Below are 24,358 nucleotides of genomic sequence, written 5' to 3' on the forward strand. Positions count from 1 at the left end.
CCGCCCCACCAATCACAGAGCGGCATTGGAAGACGGGGCCGGGGCGTGGCGGAGAGAACCCAAACTCCGCCCCACCTGACTCCGCCCCCAACTGGAGGGAAACAAGCGAGCGTGCGCGCCTCCGGGGTCTCCTGGGAAGAGTAGTTCTCCTGGGTCCGCTCTGCGGGCTTCTGGGAGATGTAGTTTCTGGCCTGTAGGCAGGACGGAAGGAGCGGGAGAGGCCCCTTACGGAAACTACAATTCCCGGCGGGGAGCGCGGTGAAGGGGGGTGGGATCTGAACATGGCGGCGGTGGTAGCTGCTACGGCGCTGAAGGGCCGGGGGGCGAGAAATGCCCGCGTCCTCAGGGGTAAGGAGAGGGACCCCGGGGAGGGCAGGACTGCAGAAGATCCCTTTTCTTTCACATCCAGCCCGACGATAGCAGGAGGTCAGGGCTCTTGGTTCCTGCCCACACTTTTCTGCAAGATCTTAGAGTCTGGGGCTGCAGAGATGCTCTTTAGAGGTCACCCAGTGCATCCCCCCCGCCTTCGGGTTGCTCGACACCTCCGGAGTCTTACTGCAAGAGGGAGCTCCTAGGAAGCCCGTTAGACTCCCGCGCTCCAGGTGTTTCACACTCACCGCAGTGCAGAGGAAAGAGCCCCGGGCTTCTGGAGGCTTGGGTTCCAGCCCTGGATAATTAGCAGTTTGACCTTGGGCAAAGCAGTTTTTCTCTCAGGGCTTCAGCTTCCTCTTCCATACAGTGCAAGGGATGGAGTAGACTATCTTTAAGGTCCCTTCCAGTGCTAACATTTGCAGTTTCAAAACCTTTTCCTGGATTTCCTTCATACGTCTCATGTGAGTCCCACTGCAGTCCTTCCCATGCTGTCGTCTGAGGAAGAACAGCGAAGCTTTTCGTCCTAGCACCAGGGTGATGAGCCCGCAGTGACGTGGAAGTGGCTTCCAAAGGTGCCACCTCGGTTGCGATTTTCCAGTCTCCCTTTGGATTCTCCCTAGCACTTGTTACTTCAGACTGGTCACTCCCCTTCCCCAGATCTCAGCCGTTCCTCCCAAGCCCTTACTGCCCCCCACCTCCCCGCTTGCTTTCTTCTCATCTCTTCTTACTGACCTTCCTTACCTCCATCCACAGGGATTCTCGCAGGAGCCACAGCTAACAAGGCTTCTCATAACAGGATCCGGGCCCTGCAAAGCCACAGCTCCCCAGAGGGCAAGGAGGAACCTGAACCCCTATCCCCGGAGCTGGAATACATTCCCAGAAAGAGGGGCAAGAACCCCATGAAAGCTGTGGGACTGGCCTGGTGAGTTTTAACCACCCTTTTGCCCACCAACGGGGCGTGGCTTGTATGGGAGGGCAGGACTCAGAAACTTCTCTAAGTTTCAGGTGGCGAGCTGAATCCAAAGTTGTGGGAACGGAATTGTTGGGTTCGATTGGAATCTCAGAGGGGTGGGGCAGCGGAGGTGGGGAAGTATGTGGAATTGAGAAGACAGTGGGTTTACTGTGGAGTAAGCTGAGTTGATCTGATTCAGACTTGGGTCCCTGGCCTCATCCTCCCTTTTGGGAGCTTGGAGTGAGACCCAAGTTTAAGTAAGTAGTTCGTTGAGATCATGTGAGCTTGTACTAGTTGTATAGTAGTACTCAGAAGGCATTATGAACATTGTGATTGGGCTCTGACTCTGACCTTAATGCATATTATTGACCAATATCAAAGGGAAAAGAGGAAGAAATCAACATTTTTTTCTGCATGTGAGGTGTGCCATTACTTTGCCATGTAATGTTTTAGTGTTTGAGATAAATATTACATCCCCATTTCACAGAGGAAGGAACTGAGACTGAGCTAGGATTCTCACCTAGTCTGTGACTTCATGCTCTTTCCCCCACACCAAAGTGCCTCCCAAGCAGTGGTTACTTAGCTTAGGAGGGGAAAATTGGGAGGGTACCTTGGCCAAGTCTCAGAGAGGGAAAGCGTCAGGGCTGCCTGGAAAATCCTGCACAGGTGCTATTTCAGGAATGCAGTGCTCGTGCTGAGGATCAGGCTCTAGGGGGGAGGAGGAAAGAGGTAGGCAGAGACCCAGCCACACTGGGCCTTTTGTGCCATGCCTAGGAGTTTGGACTTGGCCAGGAAGTGATGGAGCACTATTACGGGGTTTTAAGCAGGGAAGTAACAGGATCTGATTTGTGTGGGTCCCTCCAGCAGCCAGCACAGAGGACGAATAGACTATAAGAGGTATTGCAGCATTCATGCAATTGATGAAGCTAGAATGACTCCCCCCAGCTCCTCTGGCTCAGGCTTGGCCCCTCCCCAAACCCCGTGCACATCTCCCCACCCGTAGGGCCATCGGCTTCCCTTGTGGTATCCTCCTCTTCATCCTCACCAAGCGGGAAGTGGACAAGGACCGTGTGAAGCAGATGAAGGCTCGGCAGAACATGCGGTTGTCCAACACGGGCGAGTATGAGAGCCAGAGGTTCAGGGCTTCCTCCCAGCGTGCCCCGTCCCCTGATGTTGGGTCTGGGGTGCAGACCTGAGGAGCGCTGTGACCCTCCTAGGCTATTGACTGTGAAGTCCTCAGGTTTGGCCCGGATTCCAGTTCGTGCCTCTGAGGCCCACCAGAGGGCGCATGAAGCCCAGACTGTTGCCAAACCGTACCCCGCCCCACACCAAGGAGCCAAGCCAAAGGCAAATAAAGTTATTGAGTGTTTAGTAGAAAGGAACCAGGTCTGGGTTTGTGAGTCCCTTGGGATGGGAGGGGCAGAGGGTGGGGCTGGTTACTCTTGTGTGCTGCCTCTCACAGAGCTCAGTGTTCCCAGCTGGATGGTGGGGCAAACCTAGAGACTTAAGTGCAACCAGCCTGGGCCCTGGGCCCTCGGGACCAAGCCCTCAGAGCTGCAGGCCAGGAGGGTGGGGTCCCGCTCAGCCTTGAAACAAAGAGAATCAAAGAAGGTATTCAGGGTATAGAGGCAAAAAAAAAGCACTGCTCTTTACTGAGTCCAAATGACTCGACTCTGGGCCTCAGTTTCCTCATTTTTTTGGTTTTTTTTTTTTTTTTTTTTTTGAGACGGAGTCTTTCTCTGTCCCCCAGGCTGCAGGCTGGAGTGCACTGGCACGATCTCGGCTCACTGCAAGCTCCACCTGCCGGGTTCACGCCATTCTCCTGCCTCAGCCTCCCGAGTAGCTGGGATTATAGGCGCCCGCCACCACGCCCGGCTAATTTTTTTTTTTGTATTTTTAGTAGAGACGGGGTTTCACCGTGTTAGCCAGGATGGTCTCGATCTCCTGACCTCGTGATCCGCCCGCCTCGGCCTCCCAAAGTGCTGGGATTACAGGCTTGAGCCACCACGCCCGGCCGATTTTTTTGGTTTTTTGTTTTGAGACGGAGTCTCGCTCTGTTACCCAGGCTGGAGTGCAGTGGCGTGATCGTCAGCTCACTGCAACCTCCGCCTCCTGGGCTCAAGTGATCCCCCTACCTCAGCCTCCTGAGTAGCTGGGACCACAGGTGAGTGCCACCATGCCCAGTTACTTTTTGTGTTTTTTTTTTTTTTTTTTGGATGTATTTATTTATTTATTTTGAGACAGAGTTTCACTCTTGTTGCCCAGGCTGGAGTACAATGGCATGATCTCAGCTCACTGCAACCTCCACCTTCTGGGTTCAAGCAATTCTCCTGCCTCAGCCTCCAGAGTAGCTGGGATTACAGGCACTCACACTCCCAGTTAATTTTTTTTTTTTTTTTTTTTTTGTACTTTTAGTAGAGATGGGGTTTCACCACGTTGGTCTGGCTGGTCTCAAACTCCTGACCTCAGGTGATTCCCCCCCAGCCCTTGGCCTCCCAAAGTGCTGGAGTTACAGGTGTGAGCCACCGCACCAGGCCCAGTTTCCTCATTTTTTAAGAGATGGGACTGGTGATTTCTAAGACAGGAGTTGACATGGACTGAACCTGCAGTCCATCCCCTCCTCCATCTGCAAAACTGTAGGTATACATACAGCTCTTTGGGGAAGAAAGTTAGCTCTCATGAGCTTTTGGAAAGGGTCCATGGAGCAGAAAAGGTCAAGCACTACAGCCAAGAGGTCTCTTCCATATCCAGTGATCCAGTGTGATAGGGTTGAGCTCTCTCTTTCCCCACCCGACTCCTGAGCCTTCACTAGTCTATTGCATCCATCCCCAGAAAGTGCTGCGGTAAAGTGTATTTGATTACCTTGGAAAAGGTAGGACAGCCCAAGCCAGAATGCAGAAGGAAGAAGTAGATGCTTTGGGCAGAGCCACACATATTCCTGGAGCCATACAGGGTTTTAACTTCTAGACATAAACTTTATTACATTTATAGTTGTATCCCTTTGTGTGATATAGTTAGGATTTCTCTATTAAGTAATTAATCCTAATTATATCCTTGGGCTGATTTGATTTCTGCCCCCACCCAACAGACTGACCCTTGTCCCCCTTCCCCATTCCAGCTGAAGGCACTTAATATTACAAAGAAGGCAGTGGCTGGCTGGAGAGATGGGCCTTAAGTCAGAAATCCCCCAGTGCAACTTAAGACAGAGAGAAGTCACCTTCCTCTTAGGACCCTCCCTGGGTTAGCAGAAGGAAAGAACCCAGAAGTCTTCAGTACCACAGTAGGCTTCAGTATCTCCCTAGCCAGGTGAGGGACCCCCAGGCATTCTCCCTGCCCGCACCGAGTCTCTCTTCACCCTGGCTACTTCCTGGCCACACGTATGACTCTGCCGCTTACTTTCGGCTCTGAGCTGCCTGAATACAGGAAGCAAGAGTTCACTCTGACCAGAGATCTCAGAAGCCTGCAAGGAGGCCCCAGCAGCTTTGAAGAATGGGGAGCAGATGGCCACATGTGGCCTGCTCTGTCTTATACTGTCACAAGCCAGGAGCAAGCCCAGGGGAGGTGCTGTTCTGTGCTGGCCTGTATAGGTTACTTTGCTCGTTCTATTATCTGTCCCCCATCCCTAACCCAGATAAACAATACATATGTCACTGAAACAAGAAGGGATTGAAGCAAGGAGACCCATGGGCACAGATCTCTTCTACCCTCCTGAGCTAAAAGATGCCAAGCCAAAGGAATATAGGATAATGGCCTATGTGTCCAGGAGGCCGGGGACAAAGCTCTCTGGCTTTGCTGGGGGAAGAAACAGCTCCAACTACGTAGCCAAGAAGCCTGTGAGAGGTGGGAGGGGAACCTCGTAACATCGAAGTCACTTCTACCTTTCATATTGCCTTCTAGCTATCGAATAGGCTCTTTTTATCTTCCTCCCAACCCCAGCTGTTAGGAAGAATGTGGTGTCATATAGTAGGTGGCGGGGAGAAGACACATCTTCAGCCTAGTCCCTGCTAAGCCCACCAAGAGCAACGGTTAGTCCCTAGCTCCTCCGTCCCCACCAGGTACCCACACATCCATAGCCAGAGAGGCCACCTGTCTCCAGGACAGAAAGGAAACTGGGCATGTTACTCAAGGGGAAGGAAAGGGGACTGAAGCCCAGACCACAGTCACAGGGCCCAGCCCTCTAGCTTGGAAGGGAAAGCCCAGGATCGGGTGAAAACGGGGGCTTGCTCCTTAATTGCGATCCCCCATCAGCTGCAGGACAAAGGTGAAGATGTAGATGATGTCTGTGTAAATCTGCAGGGCGCCAGTGATGTAGTCCTCCGGGCTGATGGTGTGCTTCCGGTTCCCCAGGACCAGCTGTGTGTCGTAAGCCAGGAACTGCAAGGATAGGGAAGCCAGAAGTGAGAAATCAGACATCAGTGTCCAGAGCTCATTTTTGCTCAGCAGATTTGTCCTGGGGGCCTATGCGCCACACAGTGCTTAGGGCCGCATTAACGCACAGCATAACATATGGGCTCTACACTGTAGCCGCTCACAGTCTAGGAAAGGAAGCAGACACACCGTTCTCAATAATAGCAGGCAGCTTGAACAAGAGATGGCGAGAGTGCCCACAAAAATCAATGGAACCTCTGGACAGTAGTGAGAGGAATGGCCAGCTATGGCCCCATTCCCTGCCTCCCAAGCAGTCTAAATTCATGCCTCCTTCCCTAGATTCCTCCCCTCATCCCCTCAGCTCCCCTTCCTAGAGTGGGGCTGGGACATACTCACCAGGGTGAAACAAATGGCCCCCAGAGCAGCATAGAGCATGTGGAGCCAGTAAACCTGGGGAAGAAGGGTACAGAGAATGGCATTAGAAACTTCAGCAAATCACAGGCCCGCAGGCCCCAGCTTCCCCCAGGACAGTGGCATGAGAGTGGGTAGAGCTGGGAAGCTAGCTCTCCATGAAAAGCTACTGCCTTTCCAGATCCTGTAGGAATTAAGACTGGTGATATATCCAGCAGAGGAAGCGGAGGCCATCCTGCAACGGCTGTATAAAACCGATCTCCAAAGCCAGTCAAGGTACACAAGTGTCCACTATACTTCTAGAAAAAACGCAGTTGAGTTACAGCTCTGAAGGGGGCAGACCCAGCACCCCCCAGTCATGGTCAGCATTCAATAGACCAGTTCCTACAGCCCAGCCTGGGAGGGGTAGACTAAGGAAGAAGGGAGGCCCCCCAACCCCTCTGGTGAGTATCAAAATCTGGGAGCACCCACAGGACAGCCCGCATGACATGCCCACAGGTGGCCATCCACAGAAGGGCAGAGCTGGCCCATGGGCAGGCAGCCCTCATGTCCCCATCCTTCCCCTTCAGCACTGTTCTCCCCCAGCTGAACAGAATAAAGGAAATAATTGGATCCAGACACCCCCAAGGTCCCTTCCACCCAGGCCCATCATCTCAGTCCTCTGGGTTCCTCTCCCAGTCTGCCTCCTAGAACCTGATTCTCAGCTGCCAGGCAGACTGAATCCACCCCTTCCCCTAGGAGTGCAGTAATGCAGTCCAGGGCTTCAGGTGCTCTGGCTCCAAGGCCGCCCATCTCCACATAGAGAGTCTACCCTCACCCACAAGGACGCTGCCTGCATATTGGTGCCTTTGCTAGCCAGTCGAGAGGTTTTTGGAGGTCAGAGCCCACCCCAGGGGCCTTTGGGGCCTGCGAGACCATGCTATATAGGAAGTCTGCTCTGAGCACTGGGTTCACTGACCCCAGCTCTCCTGGGACACTCACGTATTGGAAGTAGAGCACAATGCTAGTGACAATCCCAGTCACCATGAGCACAATTCCCAGGACACAGAAGAGGCCTGTACATGAGGTGAAGTCCACCTGCCAGGAAGAGAGAAAGAGGCACCTGTCAGACGGCTGTGACAACCAGCCCAGTCAGACTGGCCCTGCCAGGGAGTCCCAGTGCTGCCTCCTAGGGGGCATGGGAGTCCCACAACATTCTAAGGACAGAAACAGGACACGGTTTTGTAGGTGTGGATGAGGAGAAGGGGATCAGGTCTCTAGGGAACATCCCTAGTGTACAGGGGTCCGGGCCTGTCCAGGCCTGATAAGAAAGGGGAGTCAGGGGGCCAGGGAAGGGCCCTCCATGCCCTCACCTTGGTCTGAAAGCAGAAGATGGTGACTGAAATGGATACCACCGCAGTGATGATCATTGCAATGATGACGGCTTTGGTTTGGTACATACTGGGGAGAAGCAGGAGTTACAGACAAGAGGCATTAAGCCACGTATGAATGACTTCAAAATCACCACTTCCAGAGGGGACCTGCCCAGAATCCACCCACGCAGCTGGCTGCTGGCCCAGGAACACCCCACTCCCCACAATACACGTTTCCCAAGAATGGTGCTTTATCCTTGAATGTACCTGGAAATGGTGCCCGTCATGAAGCCCATGGCAAAAGTCTGAGGGAAGGAGAGAGACAAGAATGAAACACTTAAAAAGGAAGGAAGGCAGGGCGCTGGGGGAGTGGCCATGGTGGCCTCTGCCAGAGCTGAGGAACGCCACCAAGTTGGAAAGAGGCAGCCACAGAGGAGATCAGAATAGGTGGCCCAGATAAGGTGGGGGAGACAGCCAGGACATCCTTCTGAAATGGGTCCCCATCCCTTCCCTGGGACCAGTCTCCCTCACAGCATCTCCACACCCTCCTGCCACCCTTGTAGACTTACAAAAAGGGTCAGCAGGATGATGTTCCATGGGAAACGGCGTCTGAAGGGAAAAAGAAGCCTTGATTAAATGACTTGGGGCCACTCAGGTGTCAGAGGCTCCTGCAGCAGAAGGAAGTGCTTGGCTCCTGTGCCTGGAGGATTAAGCCTTGACTCCAAGGAGGGAGGTTGGCATGGCCTTTGGCACCTGTTCAGGTGTGGTACGCAGGGACAACATGGACCAATGGGACAGACCTGTGCTGTGGCGCCAGAAACACCTGGATTGGTTTGCAACTCTTAGACTGACTGCCTGTGTGACGGGGAGAAAGTTACTCAGCCTCTTTGAGCCTCGGGTTCTTCCTATTTGTTAACTGGCTAAAATGCTACCTGTCTTGCAGGATTACTATAAGAGTGACAGCTAGTTAGCTCCTGCACACACATGGTCCTTTGTATACACCTGAACAGTAGCTGTCATCATCATCCTCCTCATTTCTTGTAAGTTTCCATTCAGCTGCTATAAAGGAATCCTTTTTCTTTCCAAAATACTCGGCCCCCATCCCAATCCCTGTCACCTCTCTCACTGTCTAAGTCTCTGGGACTCACCTGGGTCCCTGGCAGCAGGCAAGGATCAGGTAGGTGACAATGAAGACAGCACTGGGGAGAAAGAGATGGGGAAGCAGTTCAGGCCCAAACCTGCCCCGTCTGGCAGCACACACAAGGCCAGTGATTTGGGGCCCAAATAGCTGTTCAGAAGTCTGAGGGGAAGCAACTCAACAGGAAGCAAGAACAAGATTACCCCCAGCCAGGGTCACTGAGATGCTTTGAAGCACCAGGCTCTGGCCAGGAAGGAGGTCTGGGGAGGCTGCAGCTGATGGGCTGAGAGGGCACGGGGGCTGCAGCGCAGCGTGCACGCCACCACCAGCAGGTCCCACTCTTGTTCTTGAGTTCTAGGGGTCTGTTACTCATCTGGGCACGCACACCCACACCCTCTGGCATGGGAAACTGGCACCAACTTGGGGGCCCTCTCAAAAAGTATTTTGATCCTGCCCTGAGCAAAGCTGGTGACCTAGAAACAGAAGCTGCCACCCCTGCCTCCCTGCCCAGCCACAGAGGAGCACACACTCACTACGACACGTAGTAGACAGCCACATTTCTCCTCACAAAGGCGCTGACAGGTTCCCTGTGGGGCAGGGGAGGACAGGAGGAGTCACTCTGAGGCTTGTCTGCCCCACCCAGGCCCGCCAGGCAGCCCTGGCTTCACCTTCTCTAATTGCCCATGGTCACCCTGAGAGCAGGGCCCACCGCCACCCACACTCCCAGCTGGTGATCCTGAACCCCCAGGGCAGTAGGAGTGGGTGACAAGGCCTAGAGACTTACACAAAGGTGAAGATAGCGATGATGGCCACAGTGATGAGCAGCTGCACGGAGATGATGGAGTAAACCTGTACACAGACGGCCGGGCATGGGTCACCATCTGGCACCCCTGGCCTCCCCCAGGAAGCCGCCAGCCCCCAATACTTTCCTCCCACTCAAGAACCCTGCCTAGCTGCAGCCTGGCCCAGAGGCGACCCTAGTGAGATGCCTGGCTCAGAGGCCATGTGCACTTCTTCCTCAGCCCCCCTCCCATGCTCCCTGCCATCTGCCCTCCTGTCCAACACCAGCCTTGGTGACTACTGACTTGCCCTGCCTGGCCACCATGCTCTACCAGTATGGCCTCTGCACCCCAGCAGCTCAGTGTGCACACTCTGTGCAGCTGTGAGATGGAGAGTGTGGGTTACAAGCGAGTAGGATCATTTCTGGCTCCAAGCTGTCTATAGTCTAAGGGGAGAAAGATGTCTGGGGAAGGCGGGCACTGTGGCAGAGCCCACCTAGGAGATTCTCCCAGACTGAATGTGTCCTCCCAAAACATGGTCAAGAAGAGAGGTGCAAAAAGAGAGGGAACCCTGGGGTTAGAGAAGCCAGGTGCCTCTCCAAGAAGCAGACAAGGCTAGAGAAGACAGGCAGCCAGTGTATTTCATGGAATTGATGCCCTGGGGCTACTGTGGCCTACCCACTCCCCATTCCCACAGCCTAAGGGGCCCCAGGTACACCCACCTCCCAGCACGTATCTTACCTTTCGAATAAAAGTGTGTCGCACTTTCCGGTCATCCCACTCTCCAGGCCCAAAGCTATCACTCACCGCTCTCTCCTCCCCATCATAGCCATGGCCTGGGCCTAGGGACAGATGACACTTGACCAGCTGGGGACCTCAGACATGTGGCGTCAATCCCAAAGCCTCCCTGACAATCTCAAAGTCTCAGGTATCTCCAGCCAAAAGACAAGTGTTATAACAGGAACTCTTCTCCCAAGCTGGGGTCCTCTAGACACAGGGTCGGAGAAAAGGAGGGCGGCAGAATGCAGTTTGTGCAGCAGCAGGGATGGAGGTGAAGACGGGGATCTGCATCAGCCTCACAGAGGCAGGTGTGCAGAGGGTGTGCGTGACTGTGCAGGACCAATGCACAGATCCGCACCAGCGCACATGTCCAGGTGAGAGCTGGCTGACACCTCTCTGGAGTTCAGAGACGCTGCAGGGCTGCAAACATTCCCTGAATGCCTGAATGCCTCTTTGGGAACTACTTTTAAAATCCACACTTGAGCCACCCAGGAAGACTCACTGCACTCTAACTTCACCTCATTTCCTTTTTTTTTTTTTTTTGAGACAGAGTTTTGGTCTTGTTGCCCAAGCTGGAGTGCAAAGGCGTGATCTCGGCTCACTGCAACCTCCACCTCGTGGGTTCAAGCGATTCTCCTGCCTTAGCCTCCCAAGTAGCTGGGATTACAGGTGCATGCCACCACGCCCGGCTCATTTTTTGTATTTTCGGTAGAGACAGGGTTTCACCATGTTGGCCAGGCTGGTGTCAAACTCGATCCGCCCATCTCAGCCTCCCAAAGTGTTGAGATTACAGGCATGAGCCACCGCTCCTGGCCTCTTTTTTTTTTTTTTTTCAGACAGAGTCTCGGTCTGTTGCTCAGGCTGAAGTGCAGTAGTGTGATCCTGGCTCACTGCAACCTCCACCTCCTGGGATTGCAAGCGATTCTCCTGCCTCAGCCTCCCGAGTAGCTGGGATTATAGGTGCACGCCACCACGCCTGGCTAAACTTTGTATTTTTAGTAGAGATGGGGTTTTGCCATGTTGGCCAGGCTGGTCTCAAATTCCTGACCTCAGGTGATCCGCTCGCCTTAGCCTCCCAGAGTGCTGGGATTACAGGCATGAGCCACCGCGCCTGGCCTCACCTCATTTCTGACCAAACACAGCATGTCCCTGCCATGATGTTTACCAAACTTGGCTCCAAATGTCTTTTGCAAAAGTCAGATTTCACTTTAAAGGATGAGGAAAGTGGTTCAGGTTCCCAAAGGAGTTCCCTAAGGAAGTCGACAGGTCTGGGAGGTGGCAGCAGCTTGTTGGCAGCTTGTTGGGAAACAGGGCTGGTGCCCTGAGGTAACCCCTCAGGAGTCATTTCTTGGCCCAGTCCCATTCTCCTGTGGTGTGTACCTTCTGGGACATGCCTCATGGATCCCCTTGAACAAAGGGCCAGCAAGTGGCTGGGGGCCAGTTGCTGAGGGAAAAAGTGGAGGATAACAAAGACAAGAAACAGAGGGAGAGATCTCAACAGAGAAGATGAGAAAAGGGATTTAAGGGGAACTAGAAGAGAAAAGGGGCAGGAGGTGGTGGCCTCATCTGCTCCAAGTGCTGTCCCTCCTACCCACCCTCCATCTTCCCTTCCAGGACTCACCATAGTTCATGGGCATCGGGTGGATGGGGGGCATGGGCTGTGGGTAGCCAGCAGGGTGACCGTAGCCAGGCTGTGGGTAGCCAGGGTAGGCAGGATACCCTCCTGGCAGGACGGATGGCTGCCCATAGCCCCCAGGGGGCGGAGGGCCTGGGTACAGGGGGTTGCGGTCCTCATATGGTGGTGGGGCGCTGGGGTTGGACATGGCCGCTCACGGGCTGAGGGGAAACCCCAGCTGCTGGGACCTGAAATGGGAGAGGAGAAAAGCAATCATGAATGCCCAGGCCCAGCTCACTCAGCCTCGTGGCCCCACTTCCAGCCTTGTCCAGGCTGCCTCCGTGGAGAGGAACACCTATTTTCTCCTTAGAGGGCAGCATGTCATTTGCTGTCCACAGGCCGCCTCCCCACCAACTGGGCTCCTATCCCTCCTGCCTTTGCGCCTGCTTTTTGTCCACAGGCCTCTCACTGTGCAGCTCCCCAGCCATAGGAAAGCAGGAGGAAGGATTCGCTGAGGAGACAGGGAACCAGGGAGCCTGGGAGGGAGCCTGGGAACTCCCTGTTCTGGTTTAAGAAAACCTTCCAGTGTTGGTGGCTTGATGGCAGAACCAGCAAAGAAGCCAGATGGCCCAGGCACAGCCTCCTGGCGACTCACAGGGCCAGCTGGGACCCTCTGAAAGGGTCAGCTCTGCCCCTGCCACAGCTGATGGGGATGCCAGGCCTGGAAGCCAGAGCTGGGTTGGAGCCAAGGCTCAAAGTGGAGAGCCGAGGGGAGAGGTGGACGAAAACAAGATAGCCTCAGTGCCAGAGCTGCCAGGCCCTGAGGAGGAAGGGATCCAGGGACCCGGGGGCCAGTGGCAGGCTGAGTCAAGAAGCCTGAGAAGCAGGGGTGGGTGGTATGGGGGCTGGGGGCCAGGAGGCTGTGGCAAAGGGCCAGCTTGAGACAAGACTTTCTGGTTCCTTCAAATAACAGCGGTGGCACGTCAGAAAGGCATGTGGCAGCCTGCGACCACGGCTGCTCTCTGGCCTTGCTAGGGAAGAGAGAGTAGAGGGCCCCTCGCCCTCCCCCTCACCCCCACCCCGGAGGGGGAGACAGATGTTCTGAATCCCAGGCTCTCTGTGAGTTCCACCTGTCTTCCAGGTACAGTGCTAGCAGGAGGACAAAGAGCTGAGGAGTCAGGCCATGAGGTCAAGGGAATGCCTTCCCTGCAGCAGGAAGAGCCCCATAGCCAGGGAAGGGCCAAGAAACCAGGGGAAGGGAACCCCAAACTGGAGTTGGAAGGGACCTCGAGGCCATAAGCCCCAAATGCTCACTTTAGATGAGAGAATGCAGGCCCTGAACAGGGAAGTGATTCCCCAGAACCCCAGAACTCGCAGGTCAGTGGCATAACCAGGACGGAGGCCTTCCAGATCCTGGGTCCAGGTCCTTCATGTTATGCGGTGCTCTTATGCCTCCTCTGCCAGTTACTGTCCTCTGGGCCTGGTGGTCCCCTCTGAGGTAGCAGAGATGCAGGCTTAGGAAGAGCTAAGGAAGCCCCTAGAGGGCCCCTGCATCCCCAGTAAGGACAAGCCCTGGCAGTCTGGGCTTGAGAGGGCCACCACCTCTTCTAGGGCATCTACAGGGGGCTTTAGGATCCCCAAGGAGGACACCCCCAGATGCAGGTCAGCAGACACCAGAGGCTCTTAGAGGCTCTGTTGGAAGCAAGAGAGACCAGCGTCTCTTTTTAGGGCACATTGCACAGTTCAGGGATCAAATAAAGGACTATCTTATTTCTTCTCTCTTATGACAACTGGGATAATTCAGAGAGGGGAAGGTGGCAGGGAGGGTTGAGGAGGGGGAATTGAATAAAACTCCAGGTCTCTAAGTGGGTTATTTTGAGGAAAGCTGTTCTCCATCTCCCTAGAGGGGCTGGGATAGAACCAGGGCAAGAATGTCAGGTCAGAAATACAAAGCTGGCAGGGTGCGGTAACCCATGCCTGTAATCCCAGCACTTTGGAAGGCTGAAGTGGGCAGATCATGAGGTCAGGAGTTCGAGACCAGCCTGGCCAACATAGTGAAACCTTGCTCTACTAAAAATGCAAAAATTAGCCAGGCATGGTGGCGTGTACCTGTAGTCCCAGTTACTCAGGAGGCTGAGGCAAGAGAATCACTTGAACCTGGGAGGCAGAGGTTGTGGTGAGCTGAGATCGCGCCACCGTACTCCAGCCTGGGCAACGGAGCGAGACTCCATCTCAGAAAAAAAAAAAGGCACTGGCCGGAAAGGCTCTGTGGGCAGAAACCCCAATCATGATGTCACCAGGACATGTCCCAGCACCTCCTCAGGGTGCACCTCTGTGAAATAAGGTGGGGGCCACATGACCCCTAAGCCCACTGCCCCCTCTAACAACAGACTATGATTCTGGGAACTCCTGACCTCTGCTCGGCCAGAGAGCTGCCCCGCTCCCTCCTCTGAGCCAAGCAGGGCAAACAGGTAACTTTCCAGACCAAGGGGCTGTGGCAGCCACCAGGTGAAAGGTGACTCAGAGACAGAAGGGTCAGCCTTGGATGGGGCACCGGGACTCCAAGGTTCTGGTGCAGCTCAGCGGGTGCTGACTCAGAGCTTCATTCCTGCCTCCCTTGCCCCTCCCTTTCAGGCTTTTGGTTTCAGAAGCATGTGCTAGTAGGCCTGCCTGCACACAGCAGTTTCCAAGCCAGTCCTCCAGGTACCTCAGCCACCAGCCCATCCACACCAGAAACTACCATGACCACTTCAACTCACTATGCCTCAGTTTCTTCATCTGGAAAATGGGTCTCACACTAGTAATAGTACCCTCCACGGGGTTGCTATAAAAATTAAGTGAGAAAATACACATAGAAGGCCGGGCACAGTGGCTCAAGCCTGTAATCTCAACACTTTGAGAGGCCGAGGCAGGTGGATCACCTGAGATCAGGAGTTCGAGACCAGCCTGGCCAAATAGTGAAACCCCGTCTCTACTAAAAATATAAAAATTAGCTGGGCATGGCAGCAGGCGCCTAGAATCCCAGTTACTCGGGAGGCTGAGGCAGGAGAATCGCTTCAACCTGGGAGGCGGAGGTTCCAGTGAGCCACTGGACTCCAGCCACTGCACTCCAGCCTGGGTGACAAAGTGAGACTCTGTCTCGAAGAAAATAAAAAAGAAAATACACATAAAGTACTTAGAATGAAACTCGACCCCTGATCAACGGGGATAAAGGTTGGTTATTTTCATTAAATCCTTACAACAGTCCAGCAAGTTAATACTGTTATTATTCCCATTTACAAATGAAGAGATTGAGGCACAGAAGAATTAAATCACTTGGCCAAGATAACCTAGCTAGAGTGTGATGAAGTCAAAATGAGCCCCAAGACTGACTCCCAAGCCCCTGCTCTTAATCTCTCACCTGAAAACACCCTGTCTATCCAACCTTCTCCTCACTTCTGCCATAGCTTCCATCTAAAACCCTCTCATGACAACAGGAGGCTGACACAAGTGGAAGCCAAACTACTCAGGCCCTCCACACGACCACGGGGCTCACAGCCTGGCCAACGGCCGCGGGAGAAGAGGGTGGCCCAGGCTTGGAGATACATAAAGGTCAGAGCTGAAAAGAAACTCACCCAAGGCCAGCCAACCGCTCACTTTACCAACTAGACAGCCACAGCACAGGGACCTGTCCTTGGTTACCCAGCTGGTCCTGGGGACAGGACGAGATCCTAGCTGTCTACATAGAGAGACCTGGGCACAGGAGAGGAAACCCCAGCATTAACGCTAGCCAGGGGAGTTGCTAAACTCAGCCACGCTCACCTCTGAGCAGTGCCAAGAACACTGTCAGACTGGCAAGAGCCTCCGGGGCCCAGGCCTGCTGGGTTTGGCAGCTTTAGAGCCTGCTCTTGGGCTCCTGCCCAGCCTCCATGAGGGCCCTGGCCACTTCCACATCAGTGAGGCCTCCACTAGGGATGAGGTTTGGTGCTGGCATCGGCCTAGGTAGCAGCAAAGGGGGAAAGGGTCAGTGTTTACTTTCGTAGCTATGTCTAAGGGTGGAGGCCGGAGAAGAATGGAGGGTAAGGGAAGGAGGGAGAAGGGGAGAGAGATCACGAGACTGACAGAGAGTGAGGACTAGAAATCAGATCTGGGTTCTGCCAGCAGCTACTAGAGGGGCTCACAGTCTGCAGGGACTTTAAGGTCCCCACTGGAAGCCTGAATTTCCCCAAAATACAGTAGGCATTCACCTTCTGCTTGTTTTTTTTTTTTTTTTTTTTTTTTGGTAGAAACGCGGTTTCACCATGTTGGCCAGGCTGGCAAACTCCTGGCCTCAAGTGATCCACCCACCGAGGCCTCCCAAAGTGCTGGGATTACAGGTGTGAGCCACTGTGTCTGGCCCACCTGCTGCTTGAAGGAACTCCAGCAGCGTGGAGCAAGCCCCTTGTCTGCAGACAGCTTGATCATTAGAACATTCTTCCTTGCCTCACAGTGCCTGTTATCAAGGCATTCAGACTGTGCCCTATCCTTGCCCATTATAGATCTAAGTTTGCTCCTCTCTCAGGGCCCCAGTCCCCCATTAGGAAGGAACCAGAGCCCCTACTTTCTACCACAGCAGTGGCACAAGTGGGTGAGCTCAGAGAGCAGGACTTGCTGGGTGTCAAGGTTTTCAGATGCAGAGGCGGAAGCACCTCCTCCCCTGGAGCCCTCTCAGTGTGGTAATCCTGCTGTCGGCCTACTGAGGCCCCGGCTGGGGCTCTCCTGGGGTATCTGAAGGGTTAAGGCTCCGGAATCTGCAGAGGAGGCCTGAGCTACTGGGGTTACAGCAAGAGGAGAGTGTGTGTACTGGAGGGAGGGATGGAAAGGAGCAGCTGACTGGTCCAGGCAGCCTGCCCTCCTCCCTGCCAGGGACGGATGCCCAGAGTGGAAAAAATAGCTCAGAATGCACATCTCAGGAAACCCCACCCAGCAGGCACAGGAGCACAGCCCAGATCTGAGGATTTGTTCCCCTCCCTTTTCCTTTATCTGCCCCCACAAGAAAACACTTTATCCTCCTACCCCAGGGCACAGCTGACCTCATAGCCACGAGAGCAGATGAGTAAAAAGATATACCCAGGAGTGTTTGGGCAAGTCACCAGGCCTGATTCTGCACCAAGGGGGCCCAGAATCAACTAAATATCCTTCCATCAGCCTGGACTTTGGGACTAAGAAGAGGAAGCCACAGGGATCTAAACACTAAAATATCAGAGCTGGCTTAGACTTTGGATCTCACCTGGTCATTTGACAGACAAGGAAACCCCAGAGCCAAGAAAGTTCCTGCTCCACCCCAGAACAGCCCTCTTCTTGGTCATGGGTTTGGAACTTCCCTTCCCAGCCCCGCCCACTCTCTGAGTGATAGACACCAGCACACACCCGCTCCCAAGGAGGAGCCAGAACAAGCTACCATTCTCTCAGTTCTCTAGCGACCTCTCAGTTCAGAAACAGTTAAGACCGGGCTGGCTGCAGTGGCTAACGCCTGTAATCCCAGCACTTTGGGAGGCCGAGGCAGGTGGATCACGAGGTCAGGAGATCAAGACCATCGTGGCCAACATGGTCAAACCCCATGTCTACTAAAAAATACAAAAAATTAGCTGGGCACGGTATTTCTTTTTTTTTTTTTTTTTTGAGACGGAGTCTCGCTCTGTCGCCCAGGCTGGAGTGCAGTGGCGTGACCTCGGCCCACTGCAAGCTCCGCCTCCTGGGTTCCCGCCATTCTCCTGCCTCAGCCTCTCCAAGTAGCTGGGACTACAGGCGCCCGCCACCACGCCCGGCTAATTTTTTTGTATTTTTAGTAGAGACAGGGTTTCACCGTGGTCTCGATCTCCTGACCTCGTGATCCACCCGCCTCGGCCTCCCAAAGTGCTGGGATTACAAGCGTGAGCCACTGCGCCCGGCCTGGGCATGGTATTTCACACCTGAAGTCCCAGCTACTCGGGAGGCTGAGGCAGGGGGATCGCTTGAACCCAAGAGGCAGAGGTTGCAGTGAGCCAAGAACAATGCCATCGCACTCCAGCCTGGGCAACAAGAGTGAAACCCCGTCTCAAAAAAAGACTGCCAGCTCTAGACTTCTGGCCCCCAACTCGAGGCCACCCCTCCCAAGCCCCTCTCTAGCCAGGGTGGCCTTTCTCTGGACCCATGGAGACCGAGGGGCGGCTCCAAGCTCCTAGGAGGGAGAGGCTGTCCTGGGGATCACGAGAGGACCCAGGCACCGCAGCTCCGCCACCCTTGTCTGGAGCAGAATCCTGTGATCAGAGTGGTAATCTCAGGTTACCCCACCCAAGTCAGGATGGCCTGGGAGTACAGATAAAGGAAGAGGAAGCCATTAGCAGGCTGATGCTATAATACTTCTGAGCACAGTCCCTGTTCACTTCCTTCTTTGTTTCATCATCTCCTGTCTTTTCATTGAACTTCAAGATCAGGAGGGGAAAGAGACAGACAAAGGAGACTGATAACTAACCCCAATAAAGAAGTAGGGAAGGGGCCGGGCATGGCGGCTCACACGCCTGTAATCCCAGCACTTTGGGAGGCTGAGGCGGGTGGATCACGAGGTCAGGAGATCGAGACCATCCTGGCTAACACAGTGAAACCCCATCTCTACTAAAAAATACAAAAAATTAGCTGGGTGTGGTGGCGAACACCTGTAGTCCCAGCTACTCAGGAGGCTGAGGCAGGAGAATGGCGTGAACCCGGGAGGCGAAGCTTGCAGTGAGCCAAGATGGCGCCACTGCACTCCAGCCTGGGCAACAGAGGGAGACTCTGTCTCAAAAAATAAATAAATAAAATAACTAGGGAAGGAAGGGAACCACTTAGAGTAGTTGAACCACTTCCAGTACTTACTACACAACTAAGGAAGTACAGGTTGAATATCCCTCATTTCCAAAATCCAAAATGCTCCACAATCTGAAACATGTTGAGCACCAAGATGACACTCAAAGGAATGCTCACTGGAGCATTTCTGATTTCAGATTTTCAGATTAGGGATGCTCAACCGGTAAGTATACTATACATAGCCCCAAATCCGAAAAAATCCAAAATCCATGTGCTTCTGCCACTGTAGATGTCTGCCCCCATGGCTATCATGACTATATGCTCGAGTAGGAGAGTAAAGTGTTTTCTTGGGGGTGGAAGGGAGTTGGGGTGGGTAAAGGAAAAGGGAGGGAAGGAAATTGTCAAAATGGTCCCATTTTGGATAAGAGACACTCAACCTATAGTAACTAAGGCACATCTGATCCTTGCAACAGCGCTGTGAGGTATTCTTACCCTCATCCCACTCTATAGATGAGATAACTGAAATTCAGAGAAAAAGAGATCTAGGGTCCCACAGCAGGCAAACAGCAGAGATGAGTTTAAGCATAGATCTCATGCCTGATTTAAAATTCAGCCTCTTTGCTTTTATATCAGGCAGTAGAAGCCCCTGAGGCACCTGTAGCAGGCACTTTCGTGAATAGGCAGCACCAAGGTGGGGCCGAGGCAGCAAAGATCAAAATGATAGATAGAAAGGAGCTGAGCAAGCTTTTGTTGCTACCATTATTTCTTTCCCCTGCAGAAAATTGATCTGAAGCCTGGGTCCTGGGCTAGGAGGCGGGGACCGAGTTCTTGTCCTGGCTTTGGGACTGACTCCACTGTAAGAGCCACATCTCTAGACCCAGTTTTAACATCAGTAAGACAATTCCCCTCAAATGAAAGAATGGCCAGGCACGGTGGCTCATGCCTGTAATCCCAGCACTTTGGGAGGCCGAGCCGGGCGGATCACTTGAGGTCAGGTGTGCGAGACCAGCCTGGCCAACATGGTGAAACCTCGTCTCTACTAAAAATACAAAAATTAGCCGGGCATGGTGGCACATGCCTATAATCCCAGCTTCTCAGGAGGCTGAGGCAGGAGAATCCCTTGAACCCAGGAGACGTAGGTTGCAGTGAGCCGAGACCATGCCACTGCACTCCAGCCTGGGTGACAGAAAAAAAAAAAAAACTGAAAGGTCAAAGTCCACTCTGCCAGTTTCTGATTCTGAATGAATAGCCTAACAGAAGGCTTCAAGGCAGAATGGCATGACTCCCCAAGAACCTACACATCACTACTGATGTGCAACTGTTTCCGAGGACATCTTCAGAGGCAGAAGTACATGGCATGTTCTCAGTATAGGGCCATCCATACCCTCCCAAACTGTCCCCATAATGCTGTCTGGACCCTACGGCCAGCTCTTCCTGGGTGATCAGTTATGCCCGAGCTAAACAGTATAACACTCTAGAAAAGAAGTAGGAGGCAGGAAGTCCACTGACCTGGGTTCATGAACTAGCTGCAGGAATCCAGGCAAATGACCTCCCCTGGCCTCCTTTTATCCCTAAATCAGCCCACGTGGGGGAAAGGAGTAGGGACTTGTTTATAGGAGCCAGAGTGGAGAAACAGAATCACCTAGCCAGGCATTTCCCAGACTGTTCTAAAGAACACGCCCCAGGAGACGTTAATGGATGAGTGGTGGAAACAGATGACTCTTGAGAAACAATCCACACCCCCTTCTTGGAAATTCACAATGGCATATTCAGCCCCTGAGAAGTCCTGCAGTAAGCAACCCTGTTCAGCTTTGTTTAACCCAGTGTTCCTTCAAACTCCCTTAAGCCTGAGCCACTTTTATCGAGGCAAACCTATTAACACCTGTGGGATGCTGACCCAGGCCACCTTTGTATTACAGACACCCAACCCTGAGAATCATTCATATCCTAACTCCTCGTCTCTTAAAACCTCTGTGCGTACACCCAGCTGCCCCTCAGAGCAGTCACATGAAGTACTAGACATGCCCTCTCACTCTCAGGGGGTCAGCCCAGTACCAGGATCTCTGGCGAGGGTCCTCCCCTTCCCCCATTCCACACAGCTGCTATCCCACCGTGGGATTTACTGCCAAGGGCTGGGGGACATATCCAGCTACCACAGAGCCAGGAAACGGGCACCCCTAACCTCACCTCTGTGCAACGGGGCAAAGTACAAATCATTATAGACAAAAGTGGGAGCTCATTAATATCTCCCTTCCCACCAATGGAGGTACCTGCCACTGTAGCCTGAGGACTTCTGGATATCATTTCTACTTCAAAACAAGACCCAGGTTTTGGCCTAGAATCCCAGAATCTTAGGGTTGGAAGATTCTGTCGAGGTCATCCCTTCCACTGTGTCCCCAACAGAATAGGTCCAGAAGGCCCATGTCATGGTCAGCCATGTTGTTAGCAGAACTTCTCCCCAGAGAATTGTATGAGCTTCCACTCTCTGGTCCTCCCAGTTCAGCCCTCTGAAAACACACAAGTATGTGTGTTTCCCTTCTCTGTGGTTTCTGCTGTTTCTGAAAGGCCCAGGGTGAGGCCTGCGGTTGGAGGTGCTCTGAGGTAGACAGCGTCTGGCTGAGGCACCCATTCCCAGGGGAGGAGGCTGAGCCCAGGTGGCTATTACCCCAGCTCATGACATGAGGCTCTCCCAACACTTACAGGATAACCCATCATTACCTCTCTGATGTGCTCATTTTTACAAGTGAGGCCTTGGGGTCATAGCACAGGAAGACGGGGCCCCTGACACTGTGGTCCTGCCTTTCCATTGAAGCTATAAACTGGTTCTCTGGATCCTCATGACTGGAGAGACAGAGAGAGGAGGCAGGTGAGGAGGAAGTATGGCTCCCCCTTTGCGCCAATAAAGCAGCCCCAGGAGGCACCTGGCTCCCCTGCCACCACTGGCCAGCCCAAAGTCGCCAGCTTGGAAACCAAAGCTCACTAATGAGATGAATATTTCAGAGCCCAGAGAACTGGACACCTGAGGGCCCTTCCATGACATCTGGCTCTGACCCGCGTTCCCAGGCCTACTTATCCCATGTCCAGGGTGCTCAGGTAGAACCCCAAACTCCTGGGTACCACGCAGAGGCCACAGAGGAGGGAGAGGAGATGGAGACCCCATAGGACAAGAATTGGTGCCGACCCCACAAGGTCAGGGCCTGGCCTCCCAGCAGCCTCCCTCTGCTTCCTCCCACTGGTCCCTGGCTCCTGCCCCAGTCTCTCCACTTGCTTTCCCTTTTCCCGTTTCCCTGTTTTCACTCTAACCCAAAGAAGTCACGAGGAGGATGTTACTCCCCTGTAGTTCTGTGAACCCAGCCGGGAAACAGTGGGCTGGAAGTGGGACTGGCAGAGGGCAAAGTCATGGTGACAGAGGTAGCCACTTCCCCATGCCAAACACTTGAGCTGCTCGTTAGCTTCTGCCCCAGCTGCAAGCTAGGACCCCCCTTCCCCACCCCTTAAATATTCACCTGTCTACACCGAGACTGGCCTCAGCCCGTGTGGGGGCAACCTGGGGTCCGTGCCAGGCCCTGGCTGTCTCCCACCCTCTTCCCTCTTCTCACCAGCTGAGGGCCATGAAAGCCCTCATCCCACACAGCTGGCCACTCGGGCTGGCATGGTGGATAGGCCCTGCGACAGAGAGGCCACTCGTGCCCGAAAGAGGGGACACGAGGACACCCCCAGACCCTGGCTCCGCTCACCAGTGCCCACAACACGCTGCTGGGCTCCCAAGGCTAACCAGGTGCCACAGACCCGGCCGCCCACCCGCGCGCCCAGGGAGAGCGAAACGCCAAGGGCCAGGCGGGGAGATCCCCATCTGGAACGGGCTCCTTGGGCCCAGGAGCGGGCAAGCCAGGAGCGCGCTCCGAAAAGTTTAGGCGCCCCGGCGCATGGCCGCCCCAGCCCTGGACCAGTCCCCACCGCCCACAGTCCCCAACGGCGCCGGCCCCGGCCCCCTGGCTTGCCTGCACCGTTCCAGACGGAGCGCTCCTGGCCTCGGAGTGTTGCAAGTCCTCCCGGGCCGGGCAGGGCTAGGCTCGGCTAGGGCTCCGCGCCCCGCCCCGTCGCGCCGGCCTTGTGGGGCGGGGCCACAGGGCGCCGCCAGGGGGCGCGGGGGTCTGTCCCGGGCGGGCGCGTCTCTCAGAGCCCCGACGACGCCTCACTAAGAACAGAGGGGTATTTTCGGATTTAAAGGCAGTACATGATACTGATGGGAAGCTAGAAAAGACACAGAAATGCAGGGAAGAAAGTAACTTCTCTCCACCCCTTCTAGTTCCCAGGGGGAAGCGTACGCTTTGGGTCCTTCTTTGGCTGTTACATTTCTGTCTGTATTTTGTTTTTCTACAATGGGGTATATTGTATGGTGTTTTGTTTACTGCCCTTCTTTTTACTATTTTATGATGAACATTTTTCTTCTCACTAAAGAGTCTTCAAAAGCACAATCTTAATGCCGTGAAGTATTCCATTGCGTGGCTATGCGGATTAAATTAATTTCCTACTGGAGGCCATTTGTTTCCCATTTTTACATTAGAAATAAATCAGTAATTAAAATCTTTGATAATTCTGTGCTTTTGAGATAAATGCACTTTTCGAGTTTAAAACTGCAAACATGCAAACCTAGAATCTCTGTTTATAATTACTCAACCAGGAAAGCAGGTGTTTCCTCGAGTTAGAATTCAGAAGTCCTGCATTGAGATGTAGATTACTACTGTTAGGTAGGTCTTAACCCTCAACCTAGTGAAGAATGCAGTAGCAAAGGAGGAAACAGTTTTGAGGAAGTTCTGAAATATTACTGGAGCCTTAGCATGGTGACTCACGCCTGCGATCCTAGCACTTTTGGGAGGCCAAGGCCAGAGGATGGCTTGAGCCCAGGAGTTGGAGACCCAGCCTAGGCAACATAGAGAGACCTTGTCTCAATTTAAAAAGAAAGAAACATTACCGAGGCTTGCCTGAACGTCTGTGGTTCCAAAGTCCAAGTTCTTTCCATGACGCCAAGGCTGCCAGTAGTTGACCAACTCTGTTTACAGTGCTTATCTCATGTTAATAGCTACAGGTCAGCACCACACCACCACTGGATGTCTTTCTTTCTTTTTTTTTTTTTTTTCCAGACAGGGTCTCACTCTGTCGCCCAGGCTGGAGTGCAGTGGCGCCATCTTGGCTCACTGCATCCTCCTCCTGGTTTCAAGTGATTCTCCAGCCTCAGCCTCCTGAGTAGCTGGGATTACAAGTGTGTGCCACTACACCCAGCTAATTTTGTTTGCTTGTTTGTTTTGTTTGTTTTGTAGAGATGGGTTTTCGCCATGTTGCATAGGCTGGTCTCAAACCCCTGAGCTCAAAGCAATCAGCCCACTTTGGCCTCCCAAGTGGGATTACAGACATGAGCCACTGCATCCAGCCCCAAAACAGAGATTAAAAAAAAAAAAAACAGATTTTTAAAAACTGCCCCCCATACACACACTATGTATGTTTATTTATGTAAATATAGTTTAAGTAGGAGTTACTTAGGGGGACTAGTGGCCGTTATGGTGGGCTAGCTCTCCCCCAGACACCCCAACCCTTCAACGTACTTCCAGTTCCTACGGGCCAAGAACCTCATTTTAGGAAGTCCCCATCCAAGGTGTGATCTCACCAGAGCAAGCACAGTTCTGCTCAGTTTCTGTCTCCCCCTTGTTCAAGGAGTAGCGCCCTAGGTGAAATGCATGGCCCGTGGAATCTGGCCAGATCCCTGACATTTTTTCATGCTCTCTACACTTGCACTGTCTTAGTCCATCT

The 24,358-nt window shown here is 53.5% G+C and overlaps 2 protein-coding genes across 6 annotated transcripts in view; one reads left to right on the forward strand and one right to left on the reverse strand.

The window, feature by feature from the left end:
* The first annotated feature begins 129 nt into the window (after positions 1–129).
* The window catches only part of PNKD (PNKD metallo-beta-lactamase domain containing), a 78,422-nt gene continuing 54,193 nt past the window's right edge, over positions 130–24,358 (forward strand). Inside the window, exons 1-3 of one of the 2 annotated variants that reach the window (XM_055290646.2) lie at positions 130–348; positions 1,126–1,294; positions 2,328–2,706. In XM_055290646.2, coding sequence (XP_055146621.1) covers positions 282–348; positions 1,126–1,294; positions 2,328–2,520 — 429 coding nt within the window. In that variant the 5' untranslated portion in view covers positions 130–281 and the 3' untranslated portion in view covers positions 2,521–2,706. Of the gene's footprint in view, positions 349–1,125; positions 1,295–2,327; positions 2,707–24,358 lie in introns of those variants that run through there. The other variant, XM_055290644.2, reaches the window with a different exon arrangement.
* TMBIM1 (transmembrane BAX inhibitor motif containing 1) lies at positions 4,279–22,678 on the reverse strand. 4 transcript variants are annotated; one of them, XM_063645127.1, is made up of 13 exons: positions 22,552–22,663; positions 21,269–21,391; positions 11,774–12,015; positions 10,114–10,214; positions 9,378–9,442; positions 9,127–9,180; positions 8,604–8,654; positions 8,025–8,064; positions 7,723–7,760; positions 7,456–7,543; positions 7,085–7,180; positions 6,089–6,142; positions 4,279–5,698 (listed from the first exon to the last, which is right to left on the reverse strand). In XM_063645127.1, exons 3-13 carry the CDS (start codon positions 11,973–11,975, stop codon positions 5,552–5,554), a joined length of 936 nt encoding a protein of 311 aa, XP_063501197.1. In that variant the 5' UTR covers positions 11,976–12,015; positions 21,269–21,391; positions 22,552–22,663; the 3' UTR covers positions 4,279–5,551. The 4 variants fall into 4 exon arrangements, with proteins under 4 accessions (XP_063501197.1, XP_055146633.1, XP_055146634.1 ...); XM_055290658.2 differs by lacking the exon at positions 21,269–21,391 and having other exon boundaries at positions 22,552–22,678; XM_055290659.2 differs by lacking the exons at positions 21,269–21,391; positions 22,552–22,663 and adding an exon at positions 17,016–17,127.

The sequence above is a fragment of the Symphalangus syndactylus genome, chromosome 8 (assembly GCF_028878055.3).
Source record: "Symphalangus syndactylus isolate Jambi chromosome 8, NHGRI_mSymSyn1-v2.1_pri, whole genome shotgun sequence".
Classification (NCBI taxonomy): domain Eukaryota; kingdom Metazoa; phylum Chordata; class Mammalia; order Primates; family Hylobatidae; genus Symphalangus; species Symphalangus syndactylus.